The sequence below is a fragment of the Typopeltis vanoorti genome, chromosome 20 (assembly GCF_054136105.1).
Source record: "Typopeltis vanoorti isolate ZY-2024b chromosome 20, IOZ_Tvanoo_1.0, whole genome shotgun sequence".
Classification (NCBI taxonomy): Eukaryota; Metazoa; Arthropoda; class Arachnida; order Uropygi; family Thelyphonidae; genus Typopeltis; species Typopeltis vanoorti.
Window position 1 is genome coordinate 90,394,026 of NC_143568.1, and position 23,478 is coordinate 90,417,503.

Consider the following 23,478-nt stretch of genomic DNA (forward strand, 5'->3'; position numbering starts at 1 on the left):
AATGTGGGAAACAGTGCAAAATTTTGTAGGAAAGCACCACCCGAGTAAGGCTGTGGCAGTGCGAGCGATGAATCTGTTTAATGACAATGCACTGTTATCTTGTTAAAGTCGCACAAAAAGAAAAAGAGTCAACAAATAGCAGTGATTCCGTTAGTGACAATGAAAGTCGTCCTACCCAATACAATTACTGTAATATGTAATTGTAATGTAATTAATAAATTCGATTACTTTATGTATATTACATTTAAATAATAAAAAATATAAAAATGTATACATACATAAGGTATATGAAGGTGTATGTATTTTGTATTAATCATTTTCATATGAATATTTTTGAGTTTTGGAACGAATCATCTGAGTTTCCATTATTTCTTATGGGGAAATTCGCCTTGATATATGAGTGCTTTGGATTACATGCACGTTTCCGGAATGAATTATGCACGCAAACCAAGGTACCATTGCATATGCATCCAAAGTGAAATCTCAACTCAGCCCAACTATATCTAGAGTTCTACTTATTAAATACACTGGTGTCCAAAAGCTAAGGATGAACTACATTTTCCTACAAGGACTAAGACATTAAAAAACCTAAGGTTAGCTAATCCTAACCTTAGTTTTCTTAATGTCTTAGTCCTAACTTGGAAGCCTAATTGGAAGAAAATTGTTGCTAGGAAATTACACCGGTGTCCAAAAGCTAAGGACAAACTACATTTTTACCTGTATATGAAAAAAAATGTATGACTACAGTCAAATGTGGACATAAATTTATTGCCAGCATACACTCTCTGTCCAAAAAGAAACTGAACTTTTCGAAAATAGAAGAAATTAGTAGCACCACCTGTTGTACTTTTTGTTATCGAAAGCGGCAAGCTTCATTAGTGTTGTGTCAACTGTTTATATGACATTTGTTTCATTAGAAGCTGAGTTATAGTGCAAAGAGTGACAGCGTGTTTTGACAAATGGTCGGAAAATGAGTTTCAAACAGAGAGCTGCGATTAACTTTTGTGTTCAACTTGGTAAAAGGTTTACTGAAATACATCAAATGCATCAAAAAGCATACGGTGATGAATGCTTATTCCATACTCAAGTTTACGAGTCGTTTAAGTGATTTCAATTTAAACTAACTTAAATTGGACTGAGCGAAGATAACATCAAAAAACTGCATGATTTCATCAAAGAAAACTCGAAATCATCCATGAGATTGATTGAAGATGAATTGGGGATTCCAAAATCAACTGTGCACAACACTTTAACCGAGAGTTTGGGCATTCGTAAATTGAATTCGCGATTTGTTCCTCACAAGTTGACCAACGACCAAAATATGTATCGAATTGAACACTGCAAGGATCTCATTAAAACTGCTCGTAAGGACTCAAACTTCCTTGAAATGATCGATACTAGTGATGAAATGTGGTGTTTTGAGTATGAGCCTGAAACAAAGCACCAGAGTGCAGAGTGGAGACCACCAGAAGAGGGGCATCTGGAAAAAAGTCGCTTGGAGAAGTCAAAAGTAAAGACAATGCTGATTTGTTTCTGCGATTCCAAGGGTATTATCCACGAAGAATTCGTTCCATCTGGCCAAACAATCAATGGTGAGTTTTATCTCAAAGTTTTGAAGCGATTGATAGTGAGAATTTGTCGCGTAAGGCACGAATCGCGTGATGGAGGCAGCTGGTCACTTTTGCATGATAATGCAAGATCTCATTGTTCAAACATTGTGAGACAGTTTTTGAACAAAAACCAAGTTTGTGTGTTGGATCACTCGCCGTATTCACCTGATTTAGCACCCCGTGACTTCTTTCTCTTCCCCGACATCATTTACCAATGAAAGGAAAGCAATAACACACCGTTGAAAACGTTCAAGCGGCAGTAACCACGACCCTCAACAGTATCCCAAAAACCGACATAAACTCATTTAACAAATTAATTGACCGTGCCAAACATTGTATCGAAGCTGAGGGAGAGTATATTGATTGAAATAAATGATTTGGATAATTATAATTGGCCTGTGTTTTATTTTCTATTAAAAGTTCAGTTTCTTATTAGTACAGAGGGTGTACTAATAAATTATATTATACAAAAAAATGTTATAAATTTCCTACGAATTAAATTGTGATACGTTTTTGGCAACAGTTACAAATTTCCTAAGGATGCAGTTAAGGGATTAATGTACAATGCTTACAGAAAACTATGCGAGAGATATTTCAGTATGGAACATGTCCACCCCAAACTGCAATGCAGCTCTAATAATGCTTAGCACCAAGTGATTCAGGAGTTCTTGAAGCAAACTGACCCACTCCTCCTTCAGAGCAAGGATAAGACCTGGTTTGTTTTATGGAGGGGAATTTCGAGCAGCAATGTGTCTTCCTATTGTATCCCAAATGTGTTCTATGAGGTTGAGATCTGGAGAGTGTGCAGGCCAATCAATTCAGTTAATATCTTCAGTCTCCAGAATTATTTCCACTGCTTGTGTATGATATCATGCGGCACTGTCACCCATAAAAATTAATTCTTCACCTACAGCACAATGGAACAGTAGAACATGACATTGAAGAACTTCACTGTGATATCGTGCACCAGTCATAGTCCCATTTTCCAGCACTTGTAACTTGGTGTATCCATTAAGCATAATGCCTCCTCACAACACAACCCCAGCACCATATCTTTCCCTTTCAAGAACAGTATCGCAATGATATGTAGTATCACTTTCATGCCAGATCAAGGGTAGTCTAGAATCAGAGAGCTAAGTCGACTCTCATCTGTAAAGAGTGCATTAGTCCATTGGTGACCTGTCCAATTTTTGTGCAAACAACACTACTGAAATTTGTTCTATGATGAGCTGTGGATAGAGGGATGCAGACTACACATCTTGGTCTACTTGTCACATATGTCTTGCCACAGTTTGTCGAGAAATCCCTGTATCTGTATTTGAATGGAGCAAACTTGCAAGCTGGTCTGCCATGGTGTGTTGATTACATTTTGCTGTTATAACCAAAAATATGTTTTAGTGTTCTGTGGTAGATGGAGGGCGACTAACTTCCACACTGAATCTTATGACTCCATAGAGGTCGGGAATAATAATTTCCCATACAAGAAATTCAAGTAAAAAGTATACATTGACAAGAAGTCTCTCAAAGATCATAATTACTGTTAATCCATTAACTGCACTATCATTTTGTGATTTAAAGTTGAGTAAAGTAATTGTATGATTAAATATAGAAAACCTTATTGTCAAAAAATAACACTGTGGTTGGAACATTTCATCCACTTTAACACCATTAGGGAAGTTAAACAAAATTCTGCAGAAAGATGAGGGACATATCTTATAGTTATCAAAACAAATACCTCCAATGAAATTACATGGTTTTCTAAATAATGTTATATCATATTGAAGTAACTGATGCCATGCAACATACAGAAGGGAAGCAAGTATTAGGAAAATTGGAAGTGAAAGAATCAAAGGTGTATCAGGTGTTGGTTGGGTTAGATGTTAATAAGGCTGTGAGAATAGATGACATATCACCACGTATTCTTAAAGAATGTGCACAACAGCTAGCTATGTCCCTGACCTGGTTTTTTAATGAAGTGTTACAATGGCTAGTGTTTCTAAGGAGTGGAAAGAAGGCAAAATAGTACCACTCCACAAGCATGATTCTAGGACAGAAGTTTCCAATTATAAACCAGTCTGTATAACTGCAGTTGTAGTCAAGGTGTTTGAGAGATTGGTTAAGAAGAGAATACAGGAATGGGTTGATGGACATAGCATTCTTTATGATGGTGAGCATGGATTTGTAAAGGGTAGGTCTTGTTTTAGTAATTTACTTGCATTTTATGATGAGGTGATGAATATGTTAGATAAGAATCATATATAGTGATATTCTTGGACTTTGCAAAAGCATTTGATAGATTACCACATGATTATCTCAACATTTGCACAATACCATAAAATTCACTTTAGAACAAGAAGAAAATAGAAAACTTCCTTTTCTAGATATTCTATTAGAAATTAATGAAAGTAAACTCTCCTTCTCAGTATATAGGAAGCCGACAAACACTGGAAGATTTCTAAATGCAACCTCACACCACCATCCTTCACAAAAAATAAGCTTAATTAAAACTCTTCGAGACAGAGCATACAATATCTCCAGCACAGAAGAAAGATGTAACGAAGAACTAAAATACTTAACACAAATCCTCCAACAGAATGGATATGAAACAAAAACCATCAAGAGAATCCTTAAAATGCCTCCAACTAACAACACAATAAAACAGGATTACAAAAATGCAATCTCGCTTCCTTATATCAAAAATGTTACAGATAAGCTAGCCAAATTAATGAACAAACACAACATAAAAGTAGCCTTCCTTCTTATGGAAAAAATCTCAAGATTCCTACGTCCACCAAAACCACCTCATCATCCTCTTAAAAAACCAGTAGTCTACAAAATCCATTGCTCTTGTGGGATTTGCTACATAGGACAGACAGGAAGATCTGGAGAAATATGCTTGGCTGAACACCAAAAAGATGTACAATACAAAAGAGAACAAAAAACGGGTCTTGCTTTCCATACCACTTCCACTGGACACAATGTACTCTGGCAAAAAACGACAATGTCATACATAGAAAACAACAGTTATATAAGAAAATTTAAAGAAGCTGCTAATATGCTGAAAAACCCAACCAAAGCAATAAAAATCAAGGTTTAATTCTCCATCAAGTGTGGTCAGCTCTAATAAAAAATCTACCTCAATCTGAGCTCGGACTGTATGAACGAGAACAAGAACACGTGACATCGTCCAGTATTGTTCAACGTCAGTAACATTTTATATCTGTATTCTGTTGTTTGAGTTTATGAATAGCCAGACGGTTATGATTTGTAGTTATTAATTTCTCTTGTTTAAACTTTAAGTTTTACTATTTACCCCCTGAAGATGTAAATCCTACGATTTACGAAACTTGTCAGGAACTATTATTTCAGTATTTTGTATACATGAATAATAAAAAATGTGGTGTAATCACTGGAATATATCTTTTGAAAGTTAAGTTATGTTTTTTTAGGATTTTTGTGATTTTTTCCGAGGTGCTTCGGATATAGGGTATGGTGATGAATTTAGAGTAATCCTTGTTGTAAGGGGGTGGGGTTGTGGTTTACTGGTTTCAATATTTTTTGGATTTTTTTTGGGGGGGGGGGATAGCCATTGGCTGAGTAAGTGTTGAGAATGTGGTTTAGTTCTGTGGTTAGGGCATTGTCATTCAAGCAGATAAGTTTAACCCTGTTGTGTAGTGTCTTAATGACTCCATATTGTTGTGAGGAGGGGTGGTGGGATTGTTGGTGAATGTATCTGCCTGTATGGGTGGGTTTTCTATATATTGAGAAAACCAAGGTTCCATCAGGTTGGCATGTGACTAGTGTGTCTAAGAAAGGAATGCAGTTGTTTTTTAATTCTTCCAGGGTGAATTTGATTCTGGGGTGTTGGTTGTTTAGGTGGGTTAAGAAGGAGAGGAGTGCATCGGAGCCATGTGGCCAAATAGCGAATACATCATCTACATAGCAAAGCCAAACAGTTGGTTTTTGTGGGGCAGAGTGTAAGGCTTTCTTTTCAAAAGTCTCCATATAAAAGTTGGCCAAGGGTGGGGAGAGTGGAGAACCCATGGCTGTCCCCTCTATTTGTTTGTAGAATTTTCCTTGCCAAACAAAATAGCCTGAGTTCATTGTGAACTGAAATAGGGCTGAGATATCGGGAAGAAATTTAGCTTGGATTAGCTCTAAAGATTCTTTAAGTGGGACATTTGTGAATAGGGAGGAGACATCAAAACTGACCATTATGTCAGTGTGTTTGAGTGTAAGGTTTTCTATGCTGGCTTTGAAGTGGGCTGTGTTTTTTATGTATGAAGGTGTGTTGCCAGTATAGTGTGAGAGAGCTTTGGCCAAATGTTTAGCTAGTTTGTATGTGGGGGAATCAATGCCATCCACTATGGGACGTAATGGCACATTTTCCTTGTGAATTTTTGGGAGTCCATAAATGCGGGGGGGGGGGGGTATGGAGTTATATGGTTTTAATTTGCTAGTGATTTCCACGGGCCAAAAAGTGACCTTCTTAAGGAGCCTGTGGAGTTTTCTAATTTGTGAGTTGGTGGGATTGTACTGGATAGGGAGGTAAGTGGCCCGATCTGACAATAGAGATTTCAGCTTACCTGTGTAATCTTTTTGGTTAAGCAATACTGTGGCATTCCCTTTGTCAGCTTTGGTGATTACTATTTTCTTGTTTTTCTTTAATTCTAATAGAGATTTAATTTCTTCACTGGGCATGTTGGTTTTAGGTGGTTTAGCTTTGTTCAGAACACAAGCTACATCCAGTCTAATATCGTTGGCGACGTGGCTTGGTAGGTGTCGGATCCCGCGTTCAATTCGTATCATAATTTCCTCCGCAGGTATTCTTCTGGGCGCAATGGCGAAGTTGTGGCCACATGCGAGGGCATCGAGTGCTTCAGATTTTACACTAAGTGACGACAGGTTAACTACCGTTTCGGTAGGAAGTTGTGGTTTCGAGATCGCGACCTTTTTTAAATTTTCGAATTTTTTGATGTGTCGATCTCGAACTATTTTAAACTCTTTCTCCGCTGCAGTGCACGAGATGTCGTATAAAATCGACCAAATTTTGTGGCTTAAGGTGTTTGAAAGGTCATCCTAGAGTGCCTGTATAGCTGAGTTAGCTTCACTCAGGAAACGGCGAGTGGTGGCAATTTGTTCTCTGAGTAAGGCTTGGCTGGCACGGTTGTAAATACGAAGTGCCTTTTGCGAAGAGAAACGGTGCTTGAATTTCGCACAGTTAGGGATTACCTGGTTATCCCGGCAGCGCTTCAGGAAAGCGAGATGATTCAGTTGTCTTGCTAGCTTAAACTTCAATTTACCATAATGGCGTGCTTTACGTGCGATAACATCAACTGTGCCAGCCAAGCCTTACTCAGAGAACAAATTGCCGCCACTCGCCGTTTCCTGGGGGGCAGAGCCCCCTAGTATTTAATATAAATTTTAAAATAAGTGCGAGGTGTTGCAATTTGGAGTTCAGAAATAAAAGGCTGTGTACTATATTGGCAGTGCTGTACTGCAGGAAATGGATGAGATTCAAGATTTGGGAGAGATGGTAGACTGAAATTTAGAGGGCATATTGCAAGTGTTGCAAATACTGAACATCATCGTGCCACTATATAAAGCACTGTCAGACTACACTTGGACTATTGTGCTCAGATTTGGTCACCTGGTTTTTCAAAGTAGTGTGGAAACACTAGAGAGGGGTCCATAGAAGAGTGACTAAGACAATATCAGGACTATGGAATGTTGGCTATGATGAGAGATTGAAGAAATGTGGATTGCAGAGTTTGGTGGATAGGAAAAAAGAGGTGATATGATAAAGACGTTTAAGTTAGTGAGGAGATTTTATTGGATTTTCAGAAAAGATTATAAAAAGTGTCGATAGTGAGAGGGGAAGAACCAGAGGCCATCCCTGGAAGTTGTATAAGAGTGTGGTGGAGAATTGTCAGTGAATGGAATGCATTACCGGAATATGTTGTTAATACAGGGAGTGTTAAGGATTTTAAGATTCAGTATGACAGGTATGTTGTCAACTGAATGAACATGAACCTCCCACAATGAGTCTGCCAACTCCATGGAGGATATAATAATAATACTAATTTTTTCTTTTACTAGACATAGTAAGCCCATGAAACGTGAAGTTATAAAGAATACCAGTTTAACAACTAATGAAGCATTATTTAAAAGCATTTACTTTTTAAGCACTGCAAATTTTTGCAGGTTTGTTCATTTCACTTCATAACATATTGAAAATATTAAACACTACATAGTCAAATTACATCAATAAAATCTCAAAATTTTGACAGGCTCCCATCATTTCTTAAAAACAACAGCATCAATGTGCGAATGTATTCCGAATGTCAAAAGGCTAAATAAGGTAGATGTAAAATGGATGAATGAGGGGATTAAGCATGAAATTTGGAAGAAGAAGAAGAAAGAACTTTGGAGGGAGTACAAGAAGAATAATGGTAATAATCAGTTACACGAAGGGTGTAAGAACAAGCCAGGAAAGTGACTCAATTAGTAAGGAAAATAAAAGTGCACTATGAGCAGAAATTAGCAAATCAAGCAAAGAAAAATCTTAGAGTTTTTTTAGATATGTGGCAAGTAAAAGGAAGATTGATTATGGTAACTGCTGCAGAAAACATTGTTGATGTATTCAGTGATCAATTTATAAGGGTGTTTCATCCTCATTAGAGTAGAATCATGAGCAATGTAAGTGTAGAGGACATAAGAGAGGAGAGGATGGCTTAATTGTGAGTGAGGAGGAGGAGGTATATATGGGAATAAATAAGCTTGATGTCAATAAGGTGATAGGATTTGATGATATACCACCATGTGTCTTGAGGGAATGGTCCAGAGAATTGGCAGTAGCATTGGCATGCCTGTTTAATAACAGTCTCACAACAGAACAGGTTCCAAGAAAGTGAAGAGAAGGTAAAATTGTTCCACTGCATAAATGTGGTGATAAAGTTGTGGCTACATATAGGCCAATCTGTATATCTGGTGTTGTAGTGAATAAACTAGAGAGATTGGTGAGAGGAAGGATACAGAAATAGGTTGATAACAGTAGTCTAACAGATAAGCTTAGGTGTTGACGGTTATTCATGACTTATTTTTAAAGGTATTGACAACACTAAATGAACTATTTTATAAAAAGATGTTTTATCAACTACTTATATTTCGCTGAATTTCAAATCAGCATCATCAGAGCACAACACAGCATGTATGCACAATAGTGAGTAAGTGAAACAATACAACTGCAACGGACAAACGATCTAAAGTCCTATTTTGGCACCCTCTAATGTTGCAAAAAATTATCTATCTATCTATATATGATGATGATGAACAGCCTATTTTCTACCCAATACAGGGTGAAGGCCTCTCCCATTGAAGGAGGGTTGGGTCTACTACTCTCATGGTGACTGAGTCCATCACCATGGACTCAGTCACCATGGGAGAGTGTGTAATACCCTTGGTGGGATTTGAACATGCAGCCTCTTGGCTGGAGAGCAGATAGGCTAACCACTCGGCCAACCAGGCTGGCATATCTATATATAAAATTGCATTAATTTGCCAAAAATTTGGGAGACTGTTATGTTAAGAGCAAATCTCGCACAGCTGTAAATTTTTTTTTTTTTTACAACATTAGAGGGTGCCAAAGTAGGACTTAAGATCAGGGGTCAGCAACCGGCAGCCCGCATGCAGCCCAAATGTGCATTTTTGGCAGCCCATAAAAGTTGACCATACTTACATGGCATGTGGCCCATATGTTGAATTATTCAGTGATGTATTTAGTATGATGAATTAATCAGTTTAGCAAAGAAGATGATAGTCGCATTTGGAAGCACATACATTTGCGAACAAGCATTTTCTGCCATTAGTTTTAGAAAAAACAAATTTTCCTCTCAACTGACCGATGAATATTTGCATGCTTCGATTCGAATTGGACATCTCAGGTTATAAAGTAGATCTAGATAATTTGGCTAAGGGAAAACCATCACAAAAGTCAAATTGAGCAGGGAGACACACATATTTGATGCATAAACTATATTACTTTGTTTTTAAGTGATATTAATTTTTTGTGGAGTTTTATTTTCATGCTTGCTTCATATCTTGTACTTTAAACATTTCTGTGTTTTTTAAGATTGATATAATGAAAATTGATAACTTAAGTATTTTTAACTCACTATTTTCTCTTAATTAAATGCTTGCCGCCCGATCCTTAAAAATAAAAGTTTAATGTGGCCCGAGAGTCTGAAAAGGTTGCTGAACCCTGCTTTAGATCTTTTGTTCGTTGCAATTGTATTGTTTCACTTACTGTCGCGTATGCATGCTGTGTTGTGCAATGATGATGCTAATTTGAAATTCGGCAAAATATAAGCAGTTAATAAAATGTCTTTTTATAAAATAGTTCTTTTGGTGTTAATATCATTAAAAATGAGTCATGATAACAGCAGTATTCTCTGTGGTTATCAGCATGGGTTTGTTAAAGGGAGATCATGTTTTACTAACTTACTTATGCACTATAACAAGTTGACAAATATCTTGGACAGGGAAGATGCACATACAGTGGTGTACTTAGATGTTGCAAAAGCTTTTGATAGACTACTACCTGACAAGATGTTAAATAAATTAAACAGACAGGACTGGATAACAGGCTTCTAAGTTGGATTTGGATCAGTGACTGGCTGTCAGACAGGTATCAGAAAGTTGTATATGGCGGTGCATTATCCCAAAAGAGGAAGGGTCACTAATGGTGTGTTGCAGGGACACCTTTCATTCATTAATTATATTAAATGATTTTGGGATGGGTTTAATTGGTGATATGCAGCTGTTTGCAGATGATGCAAAATTGGGGACAGCAATGCAGATTCAAGCAGATGGATGTTATGCCTTACAGGAGGACTTGAATAGATTGCACGAATGGGCAGGTAAGTGGAACTATCAGTTCAATGTTGCAAAGTATGAGGTTTTGAAATTTGGTAAACTATAATTAGATGCAAAGTGTACACTAGGTGGGGAAACTTTAAAGAAGGTAGAGGAGATGAGAGATCTGCGAGTGGTAGTGGAGGACAAGGATCTGAAATTCAGGGGCCACACTGCACAAGTTGTGAAAACATCACATTGGATAATGGCAATGATATGGAGGACCCCTGACATACAGAAACAAAGAGGTTATGATGTCACTGTATAAAGCCTTGATGAAGCCTGATATGGATTATTGTGCATGTTTGCTCGTGAGTTTTCATGTGATGAGGATATGTTCGAAAGGGTCCAGAGAGTATCTACAAAGGTGGTCAGTGGTCTTTAGAATGTGGAGTACAAGAACAGACTGAGAGAATTTAAACTAAAAATCCTCGTGAATTGGAAGAGCAGGAGGGGTAATATGATTGAGACATATAAGTTAGTCAGGGGTTGTTATTAGGTTGACAAAGAGGAGAGTTGAATGAAAAATCCAACTTCCAGCCATTGCTGGAAATTGGATAAGCAAGACATGAGCAGAGGAGTGAGGAGAAGGTTCTTCGCATTTGAGAGTGGTCAGTGAGTGGGATGCATTTCCTGAGTGTGCTGTGAATGTAGATACATTGAATAAGTTTAAGCTACATTTGAATGAGCATTGTGTGCAATAGTGCATACCTCCCATGATGAATCTCTGGCTCCATGGAGATCAGATGTTAATAATAAAAATCCTTAGCATAGATCTGGAATAACCTCATAGTCAATTCTTGTATTTAAATTTTCAATTATTATTATATATTTATTAAAAATTTATTTAACATGATAAAATACAGATAGCCAATCAAGTTTTTCTCCTTGAAAAATACTATTCAGTCGGTGTGGATGTCAAATCTCTCTACTAGCATTTAATTTTTATCTGCATTAAATATATGAGCAATGTGCTCATCAAATATTTCTATATCTCCACAGCTCAAGTCATTTCCGTCTTCCATATTTATCCTTCCTCTTGCTAGCCATGTAACTAGAGAATTAATTAATTTGCTTGACTTTTCCACTGGGCCAGATAGCTGTCATGATTTAGCAAGAAATTAAATTCTTATTTTAATCTGCATTTTATTCTTGTCAAAATAACAAATCATGAGTGAGGTGACATCATGACTAATTACTATTACAATAAGAGCAAGTAATTTCACTACAAAACATACTTAAGTATCCTATAAAACATGGCATGTTTTGCAGATCAGTGATGACATTTATTGAGGTCTCAAAAGCATTAAGCTAAATTTGTGGAGATGAAACTTCCTACAGCAATCTCAAATCCAGAGTATAGTAAAAAATATGGCATATATATGTTGTTTTGCTACTTATATATGATTAATATAATTTCTATCATGCAAGACACCAAGTTACCTAGTTCTCAGTTGATATGGGTTATGTTTCCTACTCACTAAATGTTGAAACCAATGTGGAAATTGGCTCTCATCATAAAGAGAGCACTTCACATGAAATACTTAGCATAATGGGATGCTTAAGAATAACTTATAGTGTAGTCTACTCTTATTATACAAGTAGCTACTCAAGAAGATACTCTGCATACAAACTTTTCATGCTTGCTTACAATATGCCACTGTGCATGCAAAAGAACTGTTAAATGTATAAAATTCTTCAATGCAAGGCCTTTAAAACAATAAAATATTTTTGTAACACTGATATTAATTTTTTTTAAAATATGTATTACAGTCATTCTAAACACTAATATATGAAAAATATTATAATTCACTAACAGAAATATCATAAATTGGCACTGGCTTCCTTGTTAGAAGAGGATAAATCATCCTTATCAACAAAGATGTGAGAAATATTGGTTTCTTTATAGCTCTTTTTTTTTTTTAAAAAAAGTGCCAATCCACATATTAAATAAGTAGTAACTAATATCTTAATCAGAGAAATATACCTACATTGAATGCTTCATTGTTTCTATAATATCACTATGGGATGAGTGCTCAGTAAGCCACTTCACTTCTGGACAACTGCAATGAGAAAAACAGTAGAGAATTATATGCTAATTTTTTATCTAAATTCTTATCATGGTCTGGAAAAAAAAAATACTGACAGAATTTGCATTTTATCAGTTTAAGTTTTTTGAAAATAAAAATATACATCAAGTTCTTTTTTCTACACAAGACTTTGTTCATATAAGTATTAGGGAACTTTTATTAGCCATTGTACAAATAAACCAGAAATTAATCAAAACTGCATAGTTTCATGAACACATATATAATCTTGTGGCTTCATAAGGACTGTTTATGGAAAAAATAAAGTACAGTGGATGTTAAAAATAAATAATTAAATAAAAATTTTAAATAAATCACTAGAAACCACAATTTCCTGTAAATTAAACTTGACTATGATGACATATGCCACATGTCGTAGTCACTCATTTGCATTACTACACCCTACTACAATCATGCAGCATTCAGCCTTTTGATCAAAACCTCTAATATGTAATATAGCCGATTTAAAACTTTTATATTTCTATATTTAATCATTTCATCTGAAAGGCATCTACTCCACTTACCTTCCACATTTCAGGTTTTTAACAAATTTTCAACCTCCAGTATTAAATTTACTCTTAAGTCTTTGTTATGGTTACTTTTTCACCTGGATAACTTTACAATGAATTTCTGTTGCTCCTTACCTCCTTTAATAATTTTTTTCCAAAGTAATCAAAGATCACCACAGCGACCTTTGATTCATTTTGTGGCACTTTTCTTCCATTTCTACATTTTTTTTTAAACTTTAGTAGCCTTCAGAATATTTTGTCCCTTTCGTTGCATTTATTTTCTGTACTCTTTTCAAAACTTTCATGACTTCTTTTCCCAAAACTCAGTGTTATTAAATTTTGCTTTATATTCTCTAAGAGAAATGGTGACTTGGACATCAGGAAATTTCTGTTATATCTTCTTTAAAGAGCATCTGTCTCAATCAGTATAGATGAAGTTCCTTTGGCTGGAAAGACCAGGATTCAAATCTCATTTAGAATGCAAAAAACCTTCTTCAGGGATTTTCAACTATGGGTGAGTTAACTTGTCTCATAAGTGGTCTTGTCTTTTCAACTAAAGATGAGTTAGCCAGTGTTTGCTCCCACAAATAGACAAACCAACCCCATGAATACACGTATCTAGAGACATGGAATACTTGTCCTTAGAGCAGTGTTTCCCAAACTTATGGATGTAAAGGCCCCCTTGGAAAAATTAAAATATTTCACGGCCCCCACCGAAAAAAAAAATCATAATACAGACATATATTATGATATATTTATTGTATTTATATTCAATACAAAACATACACAGTGAATATCGCAAAAATCAAATGCAAATATTACATTTTTAGCATCTTGCATACACATTTGACATGGCACACACTTAGTCTTAAAACATTTTAAATTTGTTTTCATTATTTCACGGCCCCCTCAATAAAACTAATGGCCCCTGATGGGGCCACAGTCCACAGTTTGAGAAGCGCTGTCTTAGAGGGATGCAGCAGAGAAATGGCAAGCGGACTGCACTAAATTGCCTAAAAATGCTACTTAGGGGACTGAACCCATCTAAGGACAGACAAGAATTGGATGATTTGATATCTTCTTCTGATGGACTACTTATTTAATTTCCTGTGTCTACTGTAGACTTCTTATTTTTCTATTTTATTATTTTAAATTTCTATTTTATTATTTTAATTTAAAATAATGTTACATCGCTGAAACGAAGCCTATTGGCGCTTTATATTTAAGTATTTTATTATTATTATTATTATGGGCTCATCGAGAGAGAGAGAGGTCTTAAACATCATGTCAAGCACTATCCCACAATCACACAGTATCAATCATACTTAGCTTTGAACTCATTAACAGTCATACACCCACAACAGACTCTGGCAACCCATTTTACTCCCAATATAATGAAAAACGTCTTTTATGTCAGTCTTATAGAATCCCTTTAGTAACTTTTAACTTTCTACAAATTTTTCTGTGACTGCATGCCCTTAATTTATCCTCATAGGGTTCCATAGGCCTGTCACCAGCTTGGTCACTTGTTTCTGAATCCTCTCCACCACCTTCCGATCCCAAAGAAATGCAGGTGACTAAATCTGTGCACGGTAGTCAATATGTGGATGAATCATGGCCTTATAAAGATGGATAATGAGCTCCCTATCTTTACTTGTCAATGTGTTCTTTAGCATCCAAGTAATCCTCTGAGTTATTTTGCCAACTCTTGCAATAGCTCCTCTGAATTTCAAATCTCTACCCACCATCATCCCCAAATCCCTAACCTCATGTATTTCCTGTAAACTAGTATCATCAATATAATATGAAGCGTGTAATCTTTTCATCCTAAAGTGCATTACCTTACATTTTACAACATTGAATTGACAACCATTGTCCTTTGCCCACACTATCAATTTATTTAAATCATTCTGAAAGATATCTACATCACTTTTATCAACTGTTGCCATCCCTAGTTTTGCATCATCAGCAAAACAACTGATGATGATGATGATGATGATCATCAGCAAAACAACTGAATATCCCCCCCTTCAAATCTTTTGCTTTATCAGTAATGTACAAATTAAAGAGTAGTGAAGCTAGTACAGAATCCTGGGCACTCCACTAGTGACCCTCATTTCCCTTGCTTCCACTACACTACACACCACCCTCTGTCTATCAGCCACCCCCCCCCCCCCATCCATACCACCAGCTTCATATCAATTCCCATTTGCTCCAACTTATGTAACAGTTTTCCTTATGGTATTCTGTCAAATGCCTTTGCAAAGTCCAGCAGTATCATGATGCAGCCATTTCCCTTATCCAATTCTACCGTCACCTTATTATAAATGTGAATTTCCTTGGTTTTAATCTTGTAATATCTCTTCAGAAGAGAACCCAGAAAATACTTATGAACAGATGGATGGTCCATGCATTCTAAGATCAGAGGTAGAATGTGCGCTGAACTCAGCTAAAATGGTAAAGCCTTAGACCCTGATAGAATACAAGCGGAAATAGTAAAGTTATTAGAAGGTGACAACATTGCTATATTAGTAAAGCTATCTAATAAGGTCTACAATACAGGCATATTCCCACAAGACTGGTTACAGTTGACCTTCATCATGCTACCTAAAAAAGCAAATGTCAAAACTTGTAATGACTATAGAATGATCAGCCTAATGAGTCATGTTCTCAAAATGTTCCTGAAAATAATTCAAAAAAAAGAACATACAGAAAATGTGAAGACACCATCGGTGATACCCATTTAGCTTTAGAAACGGTTAGGGAACAAGAGAGGCTCTTTTCTGCTCTCAAATCTTATTAAAAATGTATTGATCAAAACAAGGAAGTATTCATTTGCTTCATTGACTTTGAGAAAGCATTTGATAAAGTCCAACATACTAAAATGATTGCAATATTAAAGAGAATTGGATTAGATGGTAAAGACATCAGGATCATTCAAAACTTATATTGGAACCAAATGGCATCTGTTCAAGTTGATAACATTATTACAGACCCCATTAACATCAAACGAGGAGTAAGGCAAGGATGTGTGCTGTCACCTCTTCTTTTTAACATATACTCAGAAGCCATATTTCAAAAAATCTTAAAAGGAAGAGAGGAAGGAATTAATGTAAATGCCATCAGTAACATCTGATATGCTGATGACACAGCTCTCCTGGCTGACAATATTCAGGATCTTCAAAATCTTCTGAAACTAGTGAATGAAGAGTGTGAAAAAATGGGATTAAAAATAAATATCACCAAAACTAAATTCATGGTCATAAGCAAGAAACCAATTCTTAATTCATCACTTTCTTTAAACGGGAAACGAATAGAAAGAGTGACAAAGTTTAAGTGTCTCGGATGCTGGTTAAATGAAGAATGCAATCCAGAAATGGAAATAAAAGTTAGAATTCAAATGGCAAGAAAAAATTTTCTCCTGATGAAATCAACACTGTGTAACGACAACTTAAACTTAGAGCTCAGAGTACGCATGGTTAAATGCTATGTATGGTCTATACTGCTGTATGGTGCAGAAACTTGGACCTTGAAGAAAACATCAATAAAAAAATTTGAAGCCTTTGAGATGTGGTTATACAGACGAATGTTAAAAATCCCATGGACAGCAAAAACGTCCAATCAGGAAGTACTGGAACAAATAGGGAAATCACGTGAACTTTTAAATACCAGAAAAAGAAGGAAACCTGCATATCTTGGTCACCTACTTTGTAATGAAAAATATAAAATACTTCAATTGTTTATAAAGGGGAAGATAAATGGAAGAAGAGGACAAGGAAGACGAAGAAAATCTTGGCTGGCAGACATCAGACAGTGGACTGGCATGAGCTCTGAGGGACTGTTTAGAGTGGCTGGGGATCACTCAAAATTTGCCAAGGTGGTCGCAGACCTCCAATAGGAGATGGCACTCAAAGAAAAAGGATATTGCTTCAGTAATTTGTATGTCTCAATCACCCCTTTCCTTCCTATGGACCAATCTCTGTAAACTACAAATCTTCAATCTATCCTCATAAGGCCCATTCCACAGATATGCTACCATCTTCGTCACTCAACTCTGGGTCCTCTCCACTTCCTAATCATCCCCAAGAAACCTAGTGACTAGATCTGCACACAGTAGTCAAGATGGGGTCTTACCAAGATCTATAAAGAAGTATAACAACCTGCTTGTCTCTCTTATCAGGGTATTCTTCAGTAACAAAGAAATCCGATGAGCTGCTTCAGATTTCTTTGTTACTTTTGCAATATGTCCTGTAAACTAACTGAATATCCCTATCCACTAACATTTCCAAATTCCTAGTTGCATCAATTTCATGTGGTATAGTTCCATCAATGTGGTACACAGTTGGTAATCTTTTCACCCCAAAATGCATAATCGTACACTGTGCTACATTAAATGGCTATCCATCCATTCTCCTTTTCCTAGACTATCCAAATCATCCTGCAATATTTTAACATCTAACCTCCCTCAAATGCTCCTTTACTACTTCTCATGCACTATCAACATCCAGCCCTTGCAGTTTCACATGCCATGGCACTGATCCAAGTAATGTCCTGAGTTTGTCATACTTACCAGCCCTGTAATTCCACATATACTCCTCCTAACTGAAAATATTCCACCTATTTAGTCATCTTCCAGGTCAAGACCACATGATCACTTTCACTAGTTGGTGGCAATGTGGTCATATTGGTTATAGACACATTCTCTGATGCAATTACTAGATCTAACACTCTCAAACCCCTAGTACATTCCATTACATGCTGCATCATTCACTAATGTTACTAATTACACCTTAGTAACTGCATAAATTCTATATCCTTTCACCCATGTGTCTGGCTTCCAATCTATGTTCCCATAGTTAAAGTCCCCCCCCCCCCCCCCCATAATAATTACCAATCTCCACTCATTAAGCTTATTTGCTGATTCATACTGACCATCTTTTAGATTTCTGGTCTATAAAAGCACAGTTACATATTTTGTTCTGCTGACCACCATCTCATACAGATGGCCTCAAATGTGCTATTTTTACTGGGCCTGTGGTTGAACTCCTACTCTCTGGTTATAGTTGATTGATAACTTCAACTCATGCTTCCATTGCCAAGTCAATGTTTTCTTCTGAGTTTGTCATTCAGTCTCTGTGGTTTGATTCTTCTTGTCAAACTTTCATCCCTATAATGTTGCATATTTCAGTCTACATCTCATATTTGAATGCTGTCCAACTAATTATTTTCAAAACTTTAATCCACATTTTCTATGCACTGTATAAATTCTAACTTAACAGTGTTATATTAATTTATATTCTCTATCTATGCAGTTTCAGTTCTGAATATTATTATATCATAAAAATTTCTTTTGCTTTTTCTTCTGTACAGCCACTTCCACATTATATCAACTTTCTGAATAAACAGGGTGGGTAATGACTCACCAGCAAAATAGACTGTCAGAGTGATAGAACCTTACGCGATGCCTAGATAAGAAGCAATGACTAAAATTTCTGTTTCACAGATGTAAAATTTTTTATTTTGCATTTCTTGATTGGTGTCAAGAACTTTTATCCAGTTTCACCAGATAATTAATTCAATAGTATAGTACGGCCACAGATTCGAGACCCTTTGACACGTCTGCGCATGTCAACAGGAGAAAAATCTATTCCAATAATAGGGTAATCAGTCCGTATTGTGGGATGTGTTGTTTATTATTACATGTCGGAAAATTAACTTCTCTTTTATGATCATTGTAGTTAGTTAGTTAGTTATGTTGCTTGTATAACAGTTGGAAAATTTTACTTATAAAGCATGTGATTTCGTGTGTTGACGACCAATTCGTACGTCCTTCATTTCTTTCTTCCCTTCAGCACGAATCGACTATTCTTGGCAAGTCGCCAAGCAGAGATCTACAAACTATGGGCGAAGTATAATAATGATTATTATTATTACTGTTCAAGTACCTCTATGGAGTTGGAAGACTTACTGCAAGAACTTCATTCCAAACACACAGCAATAAGTCTATTTAAACTCATTCATTGATGAAATCCCCCCCCCCCCACACACACCACCAAGTGGCATTCATCACATATTTTCTCTGTCAGATAAACCTAGATGATGATGATAACAGAATAGATCAAAAAATAATCCTTTGTTTTCTTCCCTATATATAAATCTTTATATATGGAAAAATTATGCATAAAAATTATATATTTTTTATGCAACTTCCAACTAAGGCTGCAAAGTTATATTATATTTTAACACTAATGAAGGGCTAATTTTTGTTTTGCATTTTTTATTTATTTTCTTCATAATCTGGAAACCCTGCTCTTGAGACCAAACATTTAATAACTTTTTAACCAACTTCAGGCCTCCATTAAGGAGACAGTGGTCTCACTAGATGGTGAAATTCATTTGACACTTAAAGACATTCCCAAACATCCATGCCCATAGATGGATTTGAAATGGAAGGCTGTTGGTTGGAGAGCAAGTATGTTAACCTCTCAGTCAATGAGAAGAGTAAATCATAGATGAATATCTAATAATTTACAAATCCTAACTCATCACTGGCTTGGTTGGCTGAGTGGCAGCAAATCTGCTCTCCAATCCAGAGGCTATTGGTTTGAATCTCATTGTGAGCAAAAATATTCGTGGATGTCATTAAATAGTGGATGATTATCACCACCTGATGTAAGCCCACAACTCTGCTTACTGGAAGCTTGAAGAGGCTTGAAAAAGTTCCACATCTGGGGTCTCAAGAGCAGGATTTCTGGATTAAATACTTAGTTCCTTTTAAAGAAATATATATATATATATATATGTACAGCAATCCCTCAATTAATGTGCCTAATGTGTTCTTTTAAACATGCACATTAATCAAAAACGCACTAATAGAATATAATAACCTATAGGAAAATGTATAATTCGTTCTTCAGAATTCTTTTTTGACCCTTAATTTTTTTTTTATAAAAGAATTAGGGTATATCTCAGGGCCTAGTTAAAGGAAAACCATGAAGCTGAAAGACAATAAAACATATTCAGAATATAAATTTATTATTCTACTTCTTAACAAAGCTAACGTAGTTTGGTGTGCATACAACTGACGGTATGGCGCTATTGCCTCTTCTGCAAATTTTACTGGTTCTCTCTTCACCAGGATGAGTCTATAAGCATTGCTACTTAAAAACTATGATTGTACGAAAACTATTTTCAAATTGTTTCTGTGAAAATCTCTTTGGGCTTGTCAGTGATTACATTTTCTTCATATTCTTCAGGATCTTCCCACTGTGCATCTAAATTTAGCAGGTCAGAATTTGAAAAGCCTCTAAAATCATTTGAACAATGTGGAAGAATGTGTTTCCAAATGGCTCGCATATTGCTAGCAGTAATTTCATTCGACTTTATAACCAGGCTGAGATTTCTCTGATTTGGCCAGAAAAGTCTTGGAAGGCATTTGCTTCCAAAAAAAGGCCAGTTTCATCGACATTAAATATTTGTTGATCACAATAGTCCCCTTCTTACACAATTTTCTTCAAAATATCTGGATATCTCCTTATCTGCAATTGCAGCTTCGCCTGTGATTAGAACATTATGTAGGCTATTTCTCTTTTTGAAAAGCTCAAAATCACCAGCACTAACGTCGAAATCTTCTTCTTTTCCATTGTTGATAGTCCTTTCTTTTCAGGTTACAAAGAGAACAATGCTTGATTTAATAAGGCCAGTATTTTAGCGGGATCCGATCCACATAAAAAGAAGTCTCTCTAATTCAATCATTATAATACTTTGATTTCAAGTGCATGCATGATGAACTTGAAGCAGCCTTACATTTCTCTTTGTATTCAGCAGCTGATTCACCCATTTTTGTGTTCTTGTCCTATCTTTGCTCTGGACTTGCCTTCTTCATTTTTCATTATTATTTCAAGTTTTCTTCCAATCAGATTACTTTTTGAATCATTTTCACACTTCTATTTTTTGCTCACTAATTCTTTTATTCATAATCAAAGGTTAGGAAAATAATTTAAAATAAAAAAAGTAAGGAAAACAACTGCATGAGATATGATCAGCAAAATGCTATGTAAAGCAGATGACATAAATTTTGGCAGTAAATTTGGAACATAGTGTACATGGAAATAGTGTAGTATGCCATTAAAAAATAACTTTGTAAAATGTTTCAAATCGGTAACTAAATTATTTCATCCTGGTGAGTGATTTTTTAAAATAGTTAGCCATAAAAAATGTATAGATTGAAAATTTTTATAATCTGCAACATTTATTTTTAAGATGTAGGCGCATTAATCGAGGGATTGCTATGTGTATGTGTGTATATATATATATATATATATATTTTTTTTTTTTTTTTGCGATCTAAATGAAAGCTCTTAAAAAAGCTACAGATCACATGAGTGGAGCTGACATGAAAAATAAAAGTGTCATACCTCCCAACCACTCACTAAACTTTGTAATTTTACATTCCTTTGTTTTTCCCCATAATCTTAAAGCTACTTTAAACTTTACAACTATCTGACAAATTACAAGTGTGGAATTCAAGATGGCACATTAATATGTTAATGTGCCATCAACACATTAATGTGTTAAAAGGAATTTGTCTTCAGCAGCTGCACTGCATATTGGATTGTTATTAAGAATAATATTATATAATAATAGTATTACATAATATGTATATATACATACACACACACACACATACTTACAAATCTTCGGTTACTTCTCCTTCCACTGCAGTTTCTAATGATGTGTTTGATCCACTCTGCAAAGTGATTATTATGTTTATAAATATTTAGATATTTATTGATTCAACTCTTAAATATGCTGTTAAAAAAAAGAAAAGAAAACTGAAGTTTTAACTGAAATTATTAAACTTAAAAAAACTGGACTTCAAAATATAGTAGTAGCAATTGCTATTAGGCAGTGTAACATCATAATGTAGTAGTGAACAATATTTCTTTCTTCTTCTTCTCTTCCGTCTAAGATGGGTTGAGTCTTCTCTTGAGCAGGATCTTCCAGTTCAAAATCCTTGCTGTTCGAAAAAGTTCCTTATATGTTCTGCATCCCGAGATGTTCTTTATTAATTTCAGCCAGGTAATTCTTGGTCTTCTGGGTCTTCTTTTTTCAGTTGGAAAAGTATTGATTAGGATGTTAGGAAGGCTGTCTGCATTCATGCATACAGCGAGTCCAAACCATCTCAGCTGTTGTTTTCTAATTTTTTTTATTATCGTCTTTTTATACAACAGTTCTTGTCTGACTGTGATGTTTGTTTTCTTTTCTATCCAACTTGTTCTATTTATTTTTCTTAAGCATTTCATTTCAAATGCCAGCAGTTTTTTCTCCTCTCTTTTTTTAATTGTCCACGCTTCTGCTCCATAGATGACTGTTGGTATAATTATTGCTTCATATAATTTCATTTTGGCTTGCTTAGATATCTTGTTTGTTTTCCAGATTTTCTGTAATTTTCCCATGGTGGTCCATCCTATCGCTATTCTGTGTTTAATTGTTTTGAGTTCATCTATTGTTTCTGTTAGTTTTGATCCAAGGTATATGAAGTTGTCTACTTGTTCTATTTGTTTTCCGTTTTGGGTGGCTGAGATGGTAGTTCCGTTCCTCCCTATTTTCATCACTTTTGTCTTTTGTATATTTATTGTCATATCATATGTTTTACAGGTTTCGTTTAGCTTGTTGATCAACTTTTGTAGTTCATTTGGGGTTCTTGCAAGAAGGATGAGATCATCTGCATATTTGATATTATTTATGTTTAAACCATTGACATTGATTCCAGGCTCATTGTCTATTGCCTTCTTTACAACTTCTTCTAAATATATGTTGAATAGGCATGGGGATAATGGGAATCCTTGCATTACTCCTTTTTGGATTTCTATGGGTTCTGTTGTGAGTGTGTCCTTTTTAATTATTGCATTTGTCTTAGAGTAATATTTTATCAGAAACTGTATTATATATTTGTCTATTGCTTTTTCTAGTAGAACTTTAAGAAGGATTACTCTGTTGATGTTATCGAAAGCTTGTTTAAAGTCCACAAAACAACAACATAGTTCTTTATGGTCTTCCCAGCTGAGCTCTGCTAGTTGGTGCAATGTGAAAATTTGGTCTATTATTGAATAATTTCCTCGGAAACCAGCTTGTTCTATGCCTATCATTTCTTCATAGGTGTTTTTTAATCTATTTTGTATAATTCTCATGAATATTTTATAGGTGTGAGGGAGTAAATTAATTGGTCTGTAATTTCTGCAGTCTCTTTTGTTTGTCTCTTTTCTTGTATATTGGGATTATTTTAATTGTTTGACCTTTTTCTTTTGCTTGAAGTTCCTATGATTATTCTAGGAATACTGATTTTATTTCAATTAC

General features: G+C 35.5%; 1 protein-coding gene across 4 annotated transcripts in view; it reads right to left on the reverse strand.

The window, feature by feature from the left end:
* The window catches only part of Iml1 (GATOR complex protein Iml1), a 414,032-nt gene that overhangs the window by 114,396 nt on the left and 276,158 nt on the right, over positions 1–23,478 (reverse strand). For all 4 annotated transcript variants that reach the window (XM_090410642.1, XM_090410643.1, XM_090410644.1 and 1 more), the window contains exons 27-28: positions 21,813–21,868; positions 12,515–12,586 (exon numbers count right to left, since the gene is read on the reverse strand). In XM_090410642.1, the coding sequence (XP_090266768.1) occupies positions 12,515–12,586; positions 21,813–21,868 (128 nt within the window). The remainder of the gene's footprint in view (positions 1–12,514; positions 12,587–21,812; positions 21,869–23,478) is intronic.